The 16,568-nt window shown below is 63.5% G+C and overlaps 2 protein-coding genes across 2 annotated transcripts in view; both read right to left on the bottom strand.

Annotated features, from left to right (window-relative positions):
- Positions 1-2,219: 2,219 nt before the first annotated feature.
- CFP (complement factor properdin) lies at positions 2,220-11,707 on the bottom strand. Its single transcript, XM_071419292.1, has 9 exons — positions 11,607-11,707; positions 9,769-9,928; positions 9,025-9,182; positions 8,057-8,236; positions 7,308-7,499; positions 5,797-5,971; positions 4,634-4,831; positions 3,304-3,415; positions 2,220-2,243 (listed from the first exon to the last, which is right to left on the bottom strand). The coding sequence occupies exons 1-7, from the start codon at positions 11,668-11,670 to the stop codon at positions 4,774-4,776; spliced, it is 987 nt and encodes a 328-aa protein (XP_071275393.1). The 5' UTR covers positions 11,671-11,707; the 3' UTR covers positions 2,220-2,243; positions 3,304-3,415; positions 4,634-4,773.
- A 50-nt stretch (positions 11,708-11,757) lies between these two features.
- RBM10 (RNA binding motif protein 10) overlaps positions 11,758-16,568 on the bottom strand; it is a 27,902-nt gene continuing 23,091 nt past the window's right edge. Inside the window, 6 exon segments of the mRNA XM_071419304.1 lie at positions 11,758-11,954; positions 12,580-12,667; positions 13,482-13,543; positions 13,545-13,586; positions 14,851-14,919; positions 15,630-15,699. Of these exon segments, the coding sequence (XP_071275405.1) occupies positions 11,781-11,954; positions 12,580-12,667; positions 13,482-13,543; positions 13,545-13,586; positions 14,851-14,919; positions 15,630-15,699 (505 nt within the window). The 3' untranslated portion in view covers positions 11,758-11,780.

Raw genomic sequence — 16,568 nt, 5'->3', positions numbered from 1 at the left:
ATTTGGGGGGTCCTGGAGGGGTTTTGGGGGGGATTTGGGGAGTCCTGGGGGGGATTTGGGGGGTCCTGGGGGGTCCTGGGGGGGTTTTGGGGGGGGTCTCACCTGAGGGTCACCTGTAGGATCACCTGGGACTTACCTGGGGGGGGCACCTTGGGGGGGGTCCTGGGGGAATTTTGGGGGGTCCTGAGGGAATTTTGGGGGGTCCTGAGGGGGGGTTTAGGGGCTGGGGAGGGGGTTTATGGGGGAGGGGGCAATAGGGGAAGGGGCTTTAGGGGAAGGGTCTCTATGGGATGGGGAGGGGTCTCTATGGGATAGGGCTATAGGGGAAGGGTCTATAGGGGAAGGGGCTTTAGGGGAGGGGTCTCTATGGGATGGGGAAGGGTCTATAGGGGAAGGGGCTTTAGGGGAGGGGTCTCTATGGGATGGGGAAGGGTCTATAGGGGAAGGGGCTTTAGGGGAGGGGTCTCCAAGGGATGGGGAGGGGTCTCCAGTGGATGGGGAGGGGGCGGCAGGGCCGGAGCCGCGGCCGGGGGGTCCCTGGGGGGGGCGGGGACCCCTCTGGGCTGAGCCCCCCGGGGGATGCGGCCCCCAAAACCCCCCCCAAAAAAAAATCCCACCCCCCTTAGAGCTCCATCCCCCCCAAAATCCACCCCAAAATCCTCCTAAAAATGCCCCCCAAAATTCCACCCCAAAATCTCCCCAAAAATCCCCGCCCTAGAGCTGCATCCCCCCAAAAATCCCAAAAAATTCCCCCATAAAAATTCCCCCAAAATCCTCCCCAAAAATCATCCCCGGGCGGCCCCGCCCCGCCCGCGTCACTTCCGGCCACGCCCCCACACAGCGACCACGCCCTGTGAGCAATGGGCGTGGTTTCGCTATGACGTCACGTCGGCCACACCCCTGGTTCTGCAGAAAGGGGCGGAGCCTAGAGGGGTGGAGTCCGTGACGTCATCGCGGAAATCTGCGCGCGGCCCCTCCCCCACCGGAATCCCCTCCCCCCAGCCCCTCCCCCACTCGCTCGGAGCCGTTTCCATGCTGGGATTTTATTGGGGGGGGGGGAATTTTGGGGTAAATCCGGGCGGGTTTGGGGTCCCGGGGGGTCCCACGAGGTCACCGAGAGTCGCCTTCGTCTGGGGGGGGAGGGGAGGGGAGGGAGGGGTCAGTGGGGGGGGGGGTGGGGAAAACCCACCCTGCCCCTCCCCCCACCAGGGACCAAAATCTCCCCTCCCCCATCAGGGATTCCCTATTGCCCCTCCCCCCATCAGGGATTCCCCATTGCCCCTCCCCCCATCAGGGATTCCCTCCTGCCCCTCCCCCATCAGGGATTCCCCCCTTCCCTTCCCCCATTTGGGGCATTCCCCGCCCCCTCCCCCCCTCATTCCCCTCCCATTTCCCCCCATTCTTCCCGGCCCCTCCCCCACGGAACCCGGGGGAATCCCCGCCCCTCCCCCCCCCGGTGGGTTCCCCTCCCCCCCCCGGGGTTCCCCTCCCCCCCGTACCCTCGGGGTGGGGGCAGGGCCGCACGTTCCTGCACGGTTTCGTCTCCTCCAGGCGGCGCCGCTGCCCCTCGAGGGGCGCGCACAGGGAGCGGGGAACGCCCCAGAACGAGACCGGGACCAGCCCCGGGGAGCCCACGCGGGGCACCGAGAGCCTGGGGAGGGGTTGGGGTCAGCTCTGCCCCATAGAAACCCCATAGAAACCCTACAGACACCATAGAGACCCCACAGACCCTACAGACCCCATAGAAACCCTACAGACTCCATAGAAACCCTACAGACCCCATAGAAACCCTACAGACTCCATAGAAACCCTACAGACCCCATAGAACCCACAGAGACCCCAGGAGCGCCCACGCGGGGCACCGAGAGCCTGGGGAGGGATTGGGGTCAGCTCTGCCCCATAGAGACCCCATAGAGACCCCACAGACCCCATAGAGACCCCACAGATCCTACAGACCCCATAGAGACCCTACAGACCCCATAGACCCCACTGGGACCCCACAGAGACCACTGGGACCCATAGAGACCCCACAGACCCCATAGAACCCACAGAGACCCCGGGGAGCCCACGCGGGGCACCGAGAGCCTGGGGAGGGATTGGGGTCAGCTCTGCCCCATAGAAACCCCACAGAGACCACTGGGACCCTACAGACCCCATAGAAACCCTATAGATCCTACAGACCCCATAGAGACCCCATACAGACCCCACAAACCCCGGGAGAGCCCACGCGGGGCACCGAGAGCCTGGGGAGGGGGATTGGGGTCAGCTCTGCCCCATAGAGACCCCACAGACCCCACGGACCCCAAAGAGACCCTACAGACACCATAGAGACCACACAGACCCCATAGATCCCCCCCAGCCCCATAGATCCCCCCTGACCCCATAGATCCCCCCCGACCCCATAGATCCCCCCACTCACGGGTACTGGGGCAGGCTGGGCTGGCACTCGTGGCTTTGCTTGGGGCTGACCCCATAGATCCCCCCTGACCCCATAGATCCCCCCTGGCCCCATAAATCCCCCCAGCCCCCATAGATCCCCCCCAGCCCCATAGATGCCCCCCCAGCCCCATAAACCCCCCCAGCCCCATAAATCCCCCCAGCCCCCATAGATCCCCCCCAGCCCCATAAACCCCCCCAGCCCCATAGATCCCCCACTCACGGGTACTGGGGCAGGCTGGGCCGGCACTCATGGCTGCACTTGGGGCTGACCCCATAGATGCCCCCCCAGCCCCATAGATCCCCCCTGGCCCCATAAACCCCCCCAGCCCCATAAATCCCCCCAGCCCCATAGATCCCCCCTGACCCCACAGATCCCTCCCAGCCCCATAAACCCCCCCAGCCCCATAAATCCCCCCAGCTCCATAGATCCCCCCTGACCCCATAGATCCCCCTGGCCCCATAAATCCCCCCCAGCCCCATAAATCCCCCCAGCCCCCATAGATCCCCCCCTGCCCCACTCACGGGTACTGGGGCAGGCTGGGCTGGCACTCGTGGCTTTGCTTGGGGCTGACCCCATAGATGCCCCCCCAGCCCCATAGATCCCCCCTGGCCCCATAAACCCCCCCAGCCCCATAGATCCCCCCTGGCCCCATAAACCCCCCCAGCCCCATAGATCCCCCCTGGCCCCATAAACCCCCCCAGCCCCATAAATCCCCCCAGCCCCCATAGATCCCCCCCAGCCCCATAGATGCCCCCCCAGCCCCATAAACCCCCCCAGCCCCATAAATCCCCCCAGCCCCCATAGATCCCCCCCAGCCCCATAAATCCCCCCAGCCCCCATAGATCCCCCCCTGCCCCACTCACGGGTACTGGGGCAGGCTGGGCTGGCACTCGCGGCTGCGGCTCCGGGTGGGGTTGGCCCCGCAGGGGGGGGTGCAGAGCCCCCAGGGGCTCCAGTCTGACCAATTCCCATGCACTGGGGGGGGCACGGGGGGCGTCAGCCCCGCCCCACAGCGCCCCATGGGGCAGGGGGGCTGCTGGGGGGGGGGGAGTGTCCCTGTGAGGGGCTATGGGGGCAGCTATAGGGTGTGACAGGATCTATAGGGCACCTATAAGGGACAGCTATAGGGGACAGCTATAGGGCAGCTGTGGGGTGTGATAGGATCCATGAGGCAGCTATGGGGTGTGACAGGATCTATAGGGCACCTATAGGGCAGGATCTATGGGGCAGCTATGGGGTGTGACAGGATCTATAGGGCAGCTGTGGGGCAGCAATAGGGCTTCAAAGAGGAGCTATGGGGCAGCTGTGGGGCAGCTGTGGGGCAGGGCAGCTCTAGGGGGGTGCCAACACAATCTATGGGGCAGTTGTGGGGTGTAATGGGGCTCCCCCCAGGATCTATGGGGTAGCTCTGGGGAGGTTTTGTGGGCTCCCCCCGGATCTATGGGGCAGCTCTGGGGTTCTCTGGGGCTACCCCCGATCCATAGGGCAGCCATGGAGTACAAGAGGTTCCCAGCAGGATCTATGGGGCAGCTCTGGAGAGGTTTTGGGGCTACTCCTGGATCTATGGGGCAGCTCTGGGGTTCCCCCAGACTCTATGGGGCAGCTCTGGGGTGCTCTGGGGCTATCCCTGGATCTATGGGGCGCTCTGGGGCGCTATGGGGCACTCACAGGGGCAGTTCTGGACGCTGTAGCAGGCGCGCAGCTCGATGGGGCAGATCTGGGGTGCTCTGGGGCTATCCCTGGATCTATGGGGCGCTATAGGGCGCTATGGGGCTATCCCTGGATCTATAGGGCGCTATGGGGCTATCCCTGGATCTATGGGGCGCTATGGGGCAGCCATGGGGCGCTATGGGGCAGCCATGGGGCGCTATGGGGCACTCACAGGGGCAGTTCTGGATGCTGTAGCAGGCACGCAGCTCAATGGATCCCCCCTGTTCTGTGGGGCAGATCTGGGGTGCTATGGGGCTATCCCTGGATCTATGGGGTGCTATAGGGCGCTATGGGGCACTATGGGGCACTCACAGGGGCAGTTCTGGATGCTGTAGCAGGCACGCAGCTCAATGGATCCCCCCCGTCCCATGGGGCAGATCTGGGGTGCTACGGGGCTATCCTAGGATCTATGGGGTGCTATGGGGCTATCCCTGGATCTATGGGGCGCTATGGGGCAGCCATGGGGCGCTGTGGGGCACTCACAGAGGCAGTTCTGGACGCTGTAGCAGGCGCGCAGCTCGATGGAGCTGCCCTGGTCCGTGGGGCAGGCGGCGCCCCCCGGGCTGTGCCCCTCGCAGTCCCGCGTCCGTTTCTGCTGCCCCACGGCCGCGCTGCAGCTGATGTCACCCCAGGGCCGCTGGCAGGGGCTCCAGGGACCCCAGGGACCCCAGAGCACCGGGGCTGGGGGGAAACGGGGGTCAGAGGGGAGGGGGACAGCGGGGACAGGGCAGGGACAGCCAGGGGACACTGCAGGGACAGCCCAGGGGACACTGCAGGGACAGCCAGGGACAGCGGGGACAGGGCAGGGACAGCCAGGGACAGCCCAGGGGACAGCGGGGACAGCCAGGGGACAGGATGGAGGCTGGGAGCTCCTTTTCCTTTCCTTTTCCCCTTTTCCTTTTCCCCTTTTCCTTTTCCCCTTTTCCCCTTTTCCCCTTTTCCCCTTTTCCCTTTCCCCTTTTCCTTTTCCCCTTTTCCTTTTCCCCTTTTCCTTTCATTTTCCTCTCTTGCTTTCACTTTTATTTTTCCTTTTCCATTTCCCTTTTTCCTTCCCCCTTCCACTTTCCTTCCCTTCATTTTTCCTCTCCTTCTTCCCTTTCCCTCCTTTTATTTTTTCTTTTTCTTTCCCCTTTTTACATTTCTGTTTTTATTCACTTTTCCCCTTCCTTTTTTTACCTTTTCCCTTCCCCTTCTCCCTTTTCCTTTTCCATTTTCCCTTTCCTCCATTTTTCCTTCCCTTCCTCCTTTCTCCCTCCTTTTTATTTTTTCTTTCTCTTACCCCTTTTTACATTTTTTCCCCCCTTTTTCCTTTTCCACTTTCCCTTTCTTTATTTTTCCTTCCCTTCTTCCCTTTCCCTCATTTTTTCTTTTTCTTTCCCCTTTTTACATTTCTTTTTTATTCACTTTCCCCTTCCTTTGTTTTCCTTTTTCCTTTCCCTTTTCCTTTCCCTTATCCCTTTTTCCTTTCCCCTTCCCTCCCTAAGCCACGCCCACCCAGTCAAACAACGCCCCCAGACACAAAGCCACGCCCACCTCCAGACCACGCCCCTGCATTTAAACCCCGCCCACAACCACACCCGTGGTGTAACCCCCGCCCACACGACCACACCCATTTAGGCCACGCCCCTTTAGGCCCCGCCCCTCACCTGGGCAGGGGTCTCGGGGTCCGCAGAGCCCCCGCCGGCTCTGGGGTCCCTCGCAGCCCCTCCCGCCGTATTTTGGGGAGGGGGCGTCGCAGGAGCGGCGCTGAACGACCCCCGCCCAGGCCGCACGTGACCGGGCAGGGCGTGGCCGGAGACCACGCCCCCCACGCGCCGTGCACTGTGGGGGAGGGGAGGGAGGGGTCAGCGTTTGGGGGGGTCCCAGAGATCCCGAGGGGTTTTGGGGGGTTCTGGGGGGCTCCAGGAAAGTTCTCGGAGGGTCCCGGGGGGGTTTGGGGGGGTCCCAAAAGGGTTTTGGGGGTCTTGGAGGGTTCTGGGGGGGGTCTCGAGGGGATCCTGAGGGGGTCTCAGGGGGTTCTAGAAGAGCTCAGGGAGGATCCCAGGGGCTTTTGGGGGGTCTCGGGGGGTTCTGGGGGGGATTTCCTGGAGGGTCCCGGGGGTTCCAGAGCAGTTCTGGGAGGGTCCCGGGGGGGTTTGGAGGGTCCTGGGGGATCCAGAGCAGTTCTGAGAGGGTCCCAGGGGGTTTTGGGGAGGGGGTCCGGAGGTCCGGAGGGTCTTAGGTGGGATTTCCTGGAGGGTCCCAAAAGGGTTTTGGGGGTCTTGGGGTCTTCTGGGGGCATCTCGAGGGGGTCCTGAGGGGTCTCAGGGGGGGTCCTGGGGGTCTAGGGGGGGATTTCCTGGACGTCCCAGGTGGTTTTGGGGGGTCCTGGGGGTCCCAGAGCAGTTCTGGGAGGGTCCAGGGAGGTTTTGGGGGGGGGGTCCAGAGGGGTCCTGGGCGGTTCTGGGGGGCTCCAGGAAAGTTCTGGGAAGGTCCTGGGGGGGTCTTAGGTGGGATTTCCTGGAGGGTCCCAAAGGGTTTGGGGGTCTTGGGGCATTCTGGAGGTGGTCTCGAGGGGGTCATGGGGGTCCTGAGTGGTCTCAGGGAGGGTCCCAGGGGTTTTGGGGGGTCCCAGAGCAGTTCTGGGAGGGTCCCGGGAGGTTTTGGGGGGTCCTTGGGGAGGATTTCTTGGAGGGTTCTTGGGGGGTTTTGGAGGGTTCTGGGGGGGTCTGGAGGAGTTTTTGGGGGTCCTGGGGGGTTCCAGAGCAGTTATGGGAGGGTCCCGGGGGGGTTTGGGGGGTCCTGGGGGGTTCCAGAGCAGTTCTGGAAAGGTCCCGGGGGGGGTCTGGAGGGTCCTGGAGGGTCCCAAAGGGTTTGGGGGTCTTGGGGTGTTCTGGGGGCATCTCGAGGGGATCCTGAGGGGTCTCAGGAGGTTCTAGAAGAGCTCAGGGAAGGTCCCAGGGGCTTCTGGGGTCCTGGGGGGGATTTCCTGGAGGGTCCCTAAAGGGTTTTGGGGGGTCTTGGATTCTTCTGGGGGTGCTGAGAGGTCTCAGAGAAGGTCTCAGGAGGTTTTGGGGGTCCCAGAGCAGTTCTGGGAGGGTCCCGGGTGGTTTTGGGGGGGGCTCTCGAGGAGTTTTTGGGGTTCCCGCCGGCTCTCAGCGGTTCCCGGGGGTCTCACCGGGGCAGGGCGGCAGCCCCGGGCAGGGCTCGCTGTCGGTGCCGCTGCCGGGGCAGGGCGCTCCGGGCGGTTCCCGCGATGGCTCCGGGGAATCGCAGCGGCGGCGGCGGCTCCGCCCCGGGCCCGGCCCCGAGCCCCGGCACGAGCCCGAGCAGGGACCCCAGGGCCCCCACGGGCCCCACGCGCCGGCGACTGCGGGGGGAGGGGTCAGGGGAGGCCCCTCCCCCCCCACCTTCACACCCAGCCCCTCCCCCACCTCCCCTTCCCAAATTTCTCATGGGGGTCCTGAGGGGTCCGGGAATTCTCCCCCTCCCCCAAATCTCTCACGGGGGTCCCGAAGGCTCCTGGGGGCCTCTCCCCTCCCCCCACCTTCACACCTTCCGGCCCCTCCCCCCTTTTTGCCCCTCCCTCTCCCTTTGCCCCTCCCCTTTTTGCCCCTCCCTCTCCCTTTGCCCCTCCCTCTCCCTTTGCCCCTCCCCTTTTTGCCCCTCCCTCTCCCTTTACCCCTCCCCTCCCTTTGCCCCTCCCTCTCCCTTTTCCCCTCCCCTTTTTGCCCCTCCCTCTCCCTTTGCCCCTCCCTCTCCCTTTGCCCCGCCCCTTTTTGCCCCTCCCTCTCCCTTTGCCCTTCCCCCTGTGCGCCCCCCCACCAGGACAGGTCCCCATTGTCCCCCCCCCCCCATCACCAGGACAGGTCCCCATTGTCCCCCCCCCCTCACCGGGTCCGGTCCCCGTTGTCCCCCCGCACTCACCGGGACAGATTTTCATGGTCCCCTCGCACTCTCTCGTGTCCTCGCTGTCGCCGGGCCCGCAGGTGGCCCCGCACTGGGGGTCGGGGCTGGAGCAGCTGCGGTGGCGCCGCTGGGCCCCGCCCCCCCCGCAGGTGACAGAGCAGCGACCCCAGGGGGACCAGGGGCCCCAAATGCCCACGTCTGGCAGGGACAGGGACAGGGACAGGGACAGGGACAGGGACAGGGACAGCGACAGCGACAGCGACAGGGACAGGGACAGGGACAGGGATAGGGACAGGGACAGGGACAGCGACAGGGACAGGGACACGGCGTCACCTCATTGTCCCCAAATCCCACCCTGTCACCCCGTGTCCCCAAATCCCACCCTGTCGCCCTCCTCCGTGTCACCTCCATGTCCCCTAATTCCCCCCTTGCCCCCATATCCCCATTGTCCCATTGTCCCCATGGTCCCCATACCCCTCATTGTCCCCCTGTCCCCCCATGTCCCCCCCGTCCCCATTGTCCCCATATCCTCCCGTGTCCCCAATGTCCCCATTGTCCCCATATCCCCCCAATGTCCCCATTGTCCCCACTGTCCCCAGTGTCCCCATGTCCCCCCAGTGTGCCAACGTCCCCATATCCCCCCAGTGTCCCCATGTCCCCATGTCCCCATTGTCCCCATGGTCCCCATACCCCTCATTGTCCCCTTGTCCCACCATTGTCCCCCATGTCCCCCCATTGTCCCCATTGTCCCAATGTCCCCCCATTGTCCCCATGTCCCCATTGTCCCCATTGTCCCCCACTGTCCCCATGTCCCACCGGGGCAGCAGCCCATGTCGCAGGCCCTCAGCTGCCACTCCGTGCTGTTCCCCGCGTGTCCCCATGTCCCCATTGTCCCCATGTCCCCCTTGTCCCCACTGCCCCCATTGTCCCCATTGTCCCCATGTCCCCATTGTCCCCCATGTGTCCCCACTGTCCCCATGTCCCACCGGGGCAGCAGCCCATGTCACAGGCCCTCAGCTGCCACTCCGTGCTGTTCCCCGCGTGTCCCCCGCCGTGGCCGCGGCTCCGTCCCCTCCTCTGTGTCCCCTCGTCGCACGTCACCGAGCAGCTGCTCCAGGGCTCCCACGGCCCCCAGGCACCGGGGCTGGCACAGGGACAGCGACAGCGGCGTCACCGGGGCCGCCTGAGGTCACTCAGGGTCACCCGGGGTCACCCGGGGTCGCCCAGGGCATTCGGGGTCACCCAGGGGTCACTTGAGGCACTCGGGGTCACCCAGGATCACCTGGGGCACCTGGGGTCACCTGGGGTCACCTGGGGTCACCTGGGGTCATTCCGTGTGACCTGAGGTCACTTGCTGTCACTCAGTGTCACCTGGGGTTACCTGAGGTCACGTGGTGTCACTCGCTGTCACTCAATGTCCCCCAGCCCCTCCCAGTGTCCCCAAGTGTGGGCGGGGCTAAAGAGGGTGGGGAGGGGGGGCGGGGCTTATTTGAGGTGGGCATGGTTTGGGCGATGTGGGTGTGGCTTGCACTGGGTGTGGCCTTTCATGGGCGGGGCTTAGCACAGATGGAGGTGGGACTTTGGCGTGTGGGTGTGGCGTGTGGGTCGGTGGGGCTGGCAATGGGTGTGGCTGCTGTAGGCGTGGCCAGGGATTGATGTGGCCTGGATGGGCGTGGCCAGGGGTGGGCGTGGCCAGTGAGTGGGTGTGGTCAGGGGTGGGCGTGTCTGACCGGCAGCTGCGGCAGTGGCCGTGTGGGCGGAGCCTGTAGCCGTAGGCGGGGTTCAGGCAGCAATCGGCCAATGGCAGCGGCTCCTCCCCCAGCGGCTCCGCGCAGGCCCCGCCCTCTCCATCCTCCTCCAATCGGCTGAAGCACCAGACGGGCGTGGCCGCTGGGGGCGGGGCCAGGGGTCACTGCTGGGTCACCAGTGCTCCCAGTATGGCCCAGTATGGCCCAGTATGGCCCCGTCCTTTCTGCTGCCTCCAGCCCCTCCCAGCGCTCCCAGTTCCTCCCAGTTTCCCGTCCCCAGTTCCTCCCAGTTCCCCCCAGTGCTCCCAGTTCCCCCCAGCCCCTCCCAGTTCCCCCCAGCCCCTCCCAGTTCCAGTTCTCCCAGTGCCCCCAGTTCCTCCCCGTTGTTCCCAGTTCCCATGCCCCCAGTGCTCCCAGTTCCTCCCAGTGCTCCCAGTTCCTCCCAGTAACCCTTAAGCCTCCACTCCCCCCTCCCTCTACCCGGCTCCCAGTGCCCCCAGTATCCTCCCAGTGCCCTCCCAGTACACCCCACTGTGCCCGGCTCTGCCCTCTCAGTAACCCCAGTAACCCCAGTTCCTCCCACTCCGCCCATTTCCCCAGCTCTGCCCTCCCAGTGCTCCCAGTTTCCCATCCCAGTCCCCCCCAGTTTCCCACCCCAGTGTTCCCAGTGCTCCCAGTCCATTTCCCATTCCAGTCCCCCCCCAGTTTCCCATCCCAGTGCTCCCAGTTTCCCATCCCAGTGCTCCCAATTTCCCCAGTATTCCCAGTTTCCCATCCCAGTGCCCCCAGTTTCCCCAGTGCTCCCAGTTTCCCGTCCCAGTGTTCCCAGTTTCCCACCCCAGTGTTCCCAGTTTCCCACCCCAGTGTTCCCAGTTTCCCCAGTCCCCCCCAGTTTCCCATCCCAGTGTTCCCCATGTCCCATCCCAGTGCTCCCAGTTTCCCGTGTTCCCAGTTTCCCATCCCAGTACTCCCAGTTCCCCATCCCAGTTTCCCATCCCAGTCCCCCCAGTTTCCCGTCCCAGTGCTCCCAGTTTCCCGTCCCAGTTTCCCCAGTGCTCCCAGTTTCCCATCCCAGTCCCCCCAGTTTCCCATCCCAGTGTTCCCAGTTTCCCACCCCAGTCCCCCCCAGTTTCCCCAGTGTTCCCAGTTTCCCACCCCAGTGTTCCCAGTTTCCAGTCCCCCAGTTTCCCATCCAGTTCCCAGTTTCCCAGTCCCTGTTCCCAGTTTCCCCAGTCCTCCCAGTTTCCCCAGTGTTCCCAGTTTCCCACCCCAGTGTTCCCAGTTTCCCCAGTGTTCCCAGTTTCCCATTCCAGTGCTCCCAGTTTCCCATCCCAGTCCCCCCCAGTTTCCCATCCCAGTGTTCCCAGTTTCCCCAGTGCTCCCAGTTTCCCCAGTGTTCCCAGTTTCCCCAGTACCCCTGTGTCCCATCCCAGTGCTCCCAGTTTCCCATCCCAGTCCCCCCCAGTTTCCCACCCCAGTGTTCCCAGTTTCCCCAGTGTTCCCAGTTTCCCATTCCAGTGCTCCCAGTTTCCCATCCCAGTTTCCCATCCCAGTCCCCCCCAGTTTCCCACCCCAGTGTTCCCAGTTTCCCCAGTGCTCCCAGTTTCCCACCCCAGTGTTCCCAGTTTCCCATCCCAGTTTCCCCAGTGTTCCCAGTTTCCCCAGTACCCCCGTGTCCCATCCCAGTGCTCCCAGTTTCCCATCCCAGTCCCCCCCAGTTTCCCACCCCAGTGTTCCCAGTTTCCCATCCCAGTTTCCCCAGCATTCCCAGTTTCCCCAGTGTTCCCAGTTTCCCCAGTCCCCCCCAGTTTCCCCAGTACCCCCGTGTGCCGCTGTCCCGATCAGGAGCAGCCCCAGCGCCAGGAGCAGCCCCGGGGCCGCCATGGGTGCAGTGGGGGAGGGGTCCCCTCCCCTCCCCTCCCCTCCCCTCCCCCCCCCACAGGAAACCCCGCCCGGCCCCTCCCCCTCCCCCACTCCCCAATTCCGCTTTTTTTTCACCCATTTATTAAAAACCCGAAAATTCCAACGGCAAAACCGAGCGGGGGGGGGGGGGGGAGGGGGGGAGGGAGGGGGCTCCGCTCGAGGTGGGCGTGGCCTCGGAGTGGGCGTGGCCTCAGGGTCCCTCGCTGAACCGCGTCACCCCCCCCAGGGCGGGGCCGGGCGGGGGCCTGCGGGGACAACGACGTCACCGAGAGGTCACCGAGGGGTCACCGGGTGTCCCCAAGCCCCTCCCCGTGTCCCCCCTCACTCCCATGTCCCCAGTGATGTCCCCAGCGATGTCCCCAATGTCCCCTCACCCCTGGGTGTCCCCTGGGTGTCCCCAATGTCCCCCCAGCCCCATGTCCCCCTGGGTGTCCTCTCTGTCCCCTAGCAATCCCCAGGGATGTCACCAATGTCCCCTGGCTGCCCCCTGGGTGTCCCCAATGTCCCCTCACCCCCACGTCCCCCTGTCCCCCTGGGTGTCCCCGATGTCCCCAGCGATGTCCCCAATGTCTGCTCGACACCCGGCTGTCCTCTGAGTGTCCCCAATGTCCCCCTGTGTGTCCTCCCTGTCCCCTGGCAATCCCTGGTGATGTCACCAATGTCCCCAATCCCCGGTGATGTCACCAATGTCCCCTCACCCTTTGGGTGTCCCCTGGGTGTCCCCAGTGTCCCCCCACCCCCAGGTCCCCCTGTCCCCAGGGTGTCCTCGCTGTCCCTGATGTCCCCATGGGTGTTCCCGATGTCCCCTGGATGTCCCCAGCAATGTCCCCAGGTGTCCCCAGCAATGTCCCCAGGTGTCCCCGGTGTCACCTCAGCTCTCCTCCGGCCCAGCCCGCTGCCCTCCTTCCAGCCCATGGCCTGCAGCATGCGGCACCCCAGGGGCGGCCCCTCCGCGTCCCTGTGTCACCAAGGGGTCACACAATGTCACACACAGGGTCACAGTGTCATACAGTGTCACACAGGGTCACAGTGTCACACACAGGGTGACACACAGGGTCACAGTGTCATCAAGGGGTCACAGTGTCACACACAGGGTCACACACAGGGTCACACAATGTCACACACAGTGTCACACACAGGGTCACAGTGTCACGGTGTCACACACAGGGTCACAGTGTCACACAGGGTCACACTCAGGGTCACACTCAGGGTCACAGTGTCACACAATGTCACCCAGTGTCACACACAATGTCACCAAGGGGTCACCCAGTGTCACCCAGTGTCACACACACTGTCACAGTGTCACCCACGGGTGTCACACACAGGGCCACACACGGTGTGCCCCCTCCCCCGCCCCATAGCACCCATTTTTTGGGGTCCCCCCCATTTTTGGGTCCCCACCCCATTTTTGGGGTCCCCCCATATCCCCCCCCCCCGACCCCGTTTTCAGGGTTTTCCCCCATTTTTGGGGCCTCCATCCCCATTTTCGGGGTCCCCATCCCCATTTTCGGGGCCTCCATCCCCATTTTCGGGGTCCCATCCCCATTTTTGGGTCCCCACCCCCATTTTTGGGTCCCCACCCCCATTTTCGGGGTCCCCATCCCCATTTTCGGGGCCTCCATCCCCATTTTCAGGGGTCCCCATCCCCATTTTCAGGGTTTCCCATCCCCATTTTTGGGGTCCCATCCCCATTTTCGGGGGCCCCATCCCCATTTTTGGGGTCCCATCCCCATTTTCAGGGTCCCCCCCCTCCCCATTTCCGGGGTGCTCACCCGGGGGTCGCCCCGGCCCCGAATTTTCTCCGTTTGGGCTCGGGGGGCTCGGGGCCCCCCCCCCTGCTTCTCGCGGCGCTCGGCAGCGCGGTCCCGGTACTTCATCTGGGGGGGCAGGGCGGGGGGGGTCACCCCGGAAATGGGAACCCCCCCCAGGGACCCCCAAATACCACAGGGACCCCCCTGGGACCCCCAAACACCCCTGGGACCCCCAAACACCCCTGGGACCCCCCACCCACCTCAGAGCCTCCCTGGGACCCCCACCCACCACAGGGACCCCCCTGGGACCCCCACCCACCTCAGGGACCCCCCCCACCCCAGGGACCCCCCCCAGGGACCCCCACCCACCTCAGGAACCCCCACAGGGACCCCCAAACACTCCTGGGACCCCCAAACACCACAGGGACCCCCACAGGGACCCCCAAACACCCCAGGGACCCCCACCCACCTCAGGAACCCCCACAGGGACCCCCAAACACCCCTGGGACCCCCCAAACACCACAGGGACCCCCACTCACCTCAGGAACCCCCACAGGGACCCCCCACCCACGTCAGGGACCCCCAGGGACCCTCACCCACCACAGGGACCCCCCTGGGACCTCCCACCCAATCCCAGGGACCCCCCCGGGGACCCTCAACCACCTTAGGGACCCTCACCCATCTCAGGGACCCCTCCTGGGGACCCCCACCCACCCCAGGGACCCCCAACACTCAAGGACCTCCCCCCCTCCAAACTTCAGGGACCCCCACCCACCCCAGGGACCCCCCCCCCTCCAAGGGACCCCCACCCACCTCAGGGACCCCCCCAGGGACCCCCCTACCCCAGGGACCCCTCCTGGGACTTCCCCCAACACTCAAGGAATCTCCCCCAACCCCAGGGATCCCCCCAGGGACCCTCACCCACCACAGGGACCCCCCCCCCCAGTACCCAAGGGTGACACCAGGACCCCCCCCCTACCCCAGGGACCCTCTCAGCACCCAGGGGTGCCCCCCAGCCCTCCCCCACCCCATAAATGTCCCCCCCGCCAATGTCCCCACAGCCTTGAGCGTCACCCCAATGTCCCCCAGGTGTGTCCCCGCTGTCCCCAGGTGTCCCCCCAGGTGTCCCCCAGGTGTCCCCAGGTGTCCCCCCAGGTGTCCCCCAGGTGTCCCCGCTGTCCCCTCACCTCGCTGTCCCCAGGTGTCCCTGCTGTCCCCCCAGGTGTCCCCCCAGGTGTCCCCAGGTGTCCCCGCTGTCCCCAGGTGTCCCTCCAGGTGTCCCCAGGTGTGTCCCCAGGTGTCCCCGCTGTCCCCAGGTGTCCCCAGGTGTCCCCCCAGGTGTCCCCAGGTGTCCCTGCTGTCCCCCCAGGTGTCCCCGCTGTCCCCTCACCTCGCTGTCCCCTCGCTCGGCGCCCTCAGAGGTGCCCAGGTGGCTCCGGCGCTGCAGCTCCAGGTTTTGCTGGGGACATTGGGGACATCACGGGGGACATTGGGGACATCACGGGGGACATTGGGGACATTGGGACATTGGGGAACGTGGGGGGATTTAAGACATTGGGGACATTTGGGGTCATTTGGGATATTGGGGAAATTGGGGACATTTGGGAACACTGGAGGAATTTGGGGGACATTTGGGCCGTTTTTGGGCCATTTTGGGGCTGGTTTTTTGGGCCGTTTTTATGCCATTTTTGGGCCGTTTTTGTGCAGTTTTCAGGGTGTTTTGGGCTGGTTTTGGGCCGTTTTTGGGCTGTTTTGGGGCCGTTTTGGGCCTGTTTTTTTTGGGCCGTTTTTATGCCGTTTTGGGGCTGTTTTTATGCTGTTTTCAGGGTGGTCTTGGGCCATTTTCAAGGTGTTTTTGGGCCGTTTTTTGGGCCGTTTTTGGGCTGGTTTTGGGCTGTTTTTATGCCGTTTTGGGGCTGGTTTTTTGGGCCGTTTTTATGCCGTTTTGGGGCTGTTTTTATGCTGTTTTCAGGGTGGTTTTGGGCTATTTTCAGGGTGTTTTGGGGCGGTTTTTGTACCATTTTCAGGGTGGTTTTTTGGGCCGTTTTTGTGCCGTTTTGGGGCTGGTTTTTTGGGCCATTTTCAGGGTGTTTTGGGGCTGGTTTTGGGCCGTTTTCAGGGCTGTTTTTATGCAGTTTTCAGGGTGTTTTGTGGCCGTTTTCCGTGTACCTTGTGCAGCCCCGAGAGCTGCTGGTGGCGCAGCAGGGCCTCCCGGCTGGGGAACTGTGCTGTTTCCAGGCTGGTTTTGGGCCATTTTTAGGGTGTTTTGGGACCGTTTTTGGGCCATTTTGGGCCGGTTTTTTGGGCCGTTTTTGTGCCATTTTTATGCCATTTTTGGGCCTGTTTTTTCCATGTACCTTGTGCAGCCCCGAGAGCTGCTGGTGGCGCAGCAGGGCCTCCCAGCTGGGGAACTGTGCTGTTTCCAGGCTGGTTTTGTGCTGGTTTTGGGCCATTTTCAGGGTGTTTTGGGGCTGTTTTTGGGCCGTTTCCAGGCTGGTTTTATGCTATTTTCGGGCTTGTTTTGGGCCATTTTCAGGGTGTTTTGGGTCTGTTTTTGTGCCATTTTCAGGCTGTTTTGGGGCCGTTTTTGGGCTGTTTTCAGGCTGGTTTCGGGCCATTTTCAGGGCACTTTTTTGGGCTGTTTTTGTGCTGTTTTCAGGGTGTTTTGGGTCTGTTTTCAGGCTGGTTTTGGGCCGTTTTCAGGGTGTTTTGGGACTGTTTTTGGGCCATTTTCAGGGCTGGTTTTGTGCAGTTTCCAGGCTGTTTTTTTGGGCCGTTTTTATGCCGTTTTGGGGCTGGTTTTGTGCCGTTTCTAGGCTGTTTTTGTGCTGTTTTGGGGCTGTTTTTATGCTGTTTTCGAGCTGGTTTTGGGCCATTTTCAGGGTGTTTTGGGGCTGTTTTTGTGCCGTTTCCAGGCTGTTTTTATGCTGTTTTCAGGGTGGTTTTGGGCCGTTTTTTGGGGCTGTTTTTTGTGCCATTTTTGTGCCGTTTTGCGGCCGTTTTTGTGCAGTTTTCAGGGTGTTTTGGGGTTTTCTTGGCGCTGTTTTTGTGCAGTTTTCAGGGTGTTTTTTGTGCTATTTTTGTGCCGTTTTGGGCCGTGTTTTCCAT

This window comes from Agelaius tricolor, unplaced genomic scaffold (genome assembly GCF_023055355.1).
Source record: "Agelaius tricolor isolate 1412-34295 unplaced genomic scaffold, bAgeTri1.0.p SCAF_104, whole genome shotgun sequence".
Taxonomy (NCBI): domain Eukaryota; kingdom Metazoa; phylum Chordata; class Aves; order Passeriformes; family Icteridae; genus Agelaius; species Agelaius tricolor.
This window is presented reverse-complemented; position numbering and strand designations above follow the sequence as displayed.

What these genes read in the sequence shown, in the direction of transcription:
- CFP (XM_071419292.1), bottom strand. Translation starts at nt 11,670, where the DNA reads ATGGCGGCCCCGGGGCTGCTCCTGGCGCTGGGGCTGCTCCTGATCGGG. An exon ending in GGCCACTGCCGCAGCTGCCG is followed by an intron (nt 9,183 to 9,768) that starts GTCAGACACGCC and finishes TCCCTGTGCCAG; the next exon opens with CCCCGGTGCCTGGGGGCCGT. An exon ending in TGACATGGGCTGCTGCCCCG is followed by an intron (nt 8,237 to 9,024) that starts GTGGGACATGGG and finishes TGTCCCTGCCAG; the next exon opens with ACGTGGGCATTTGGGGCCCC.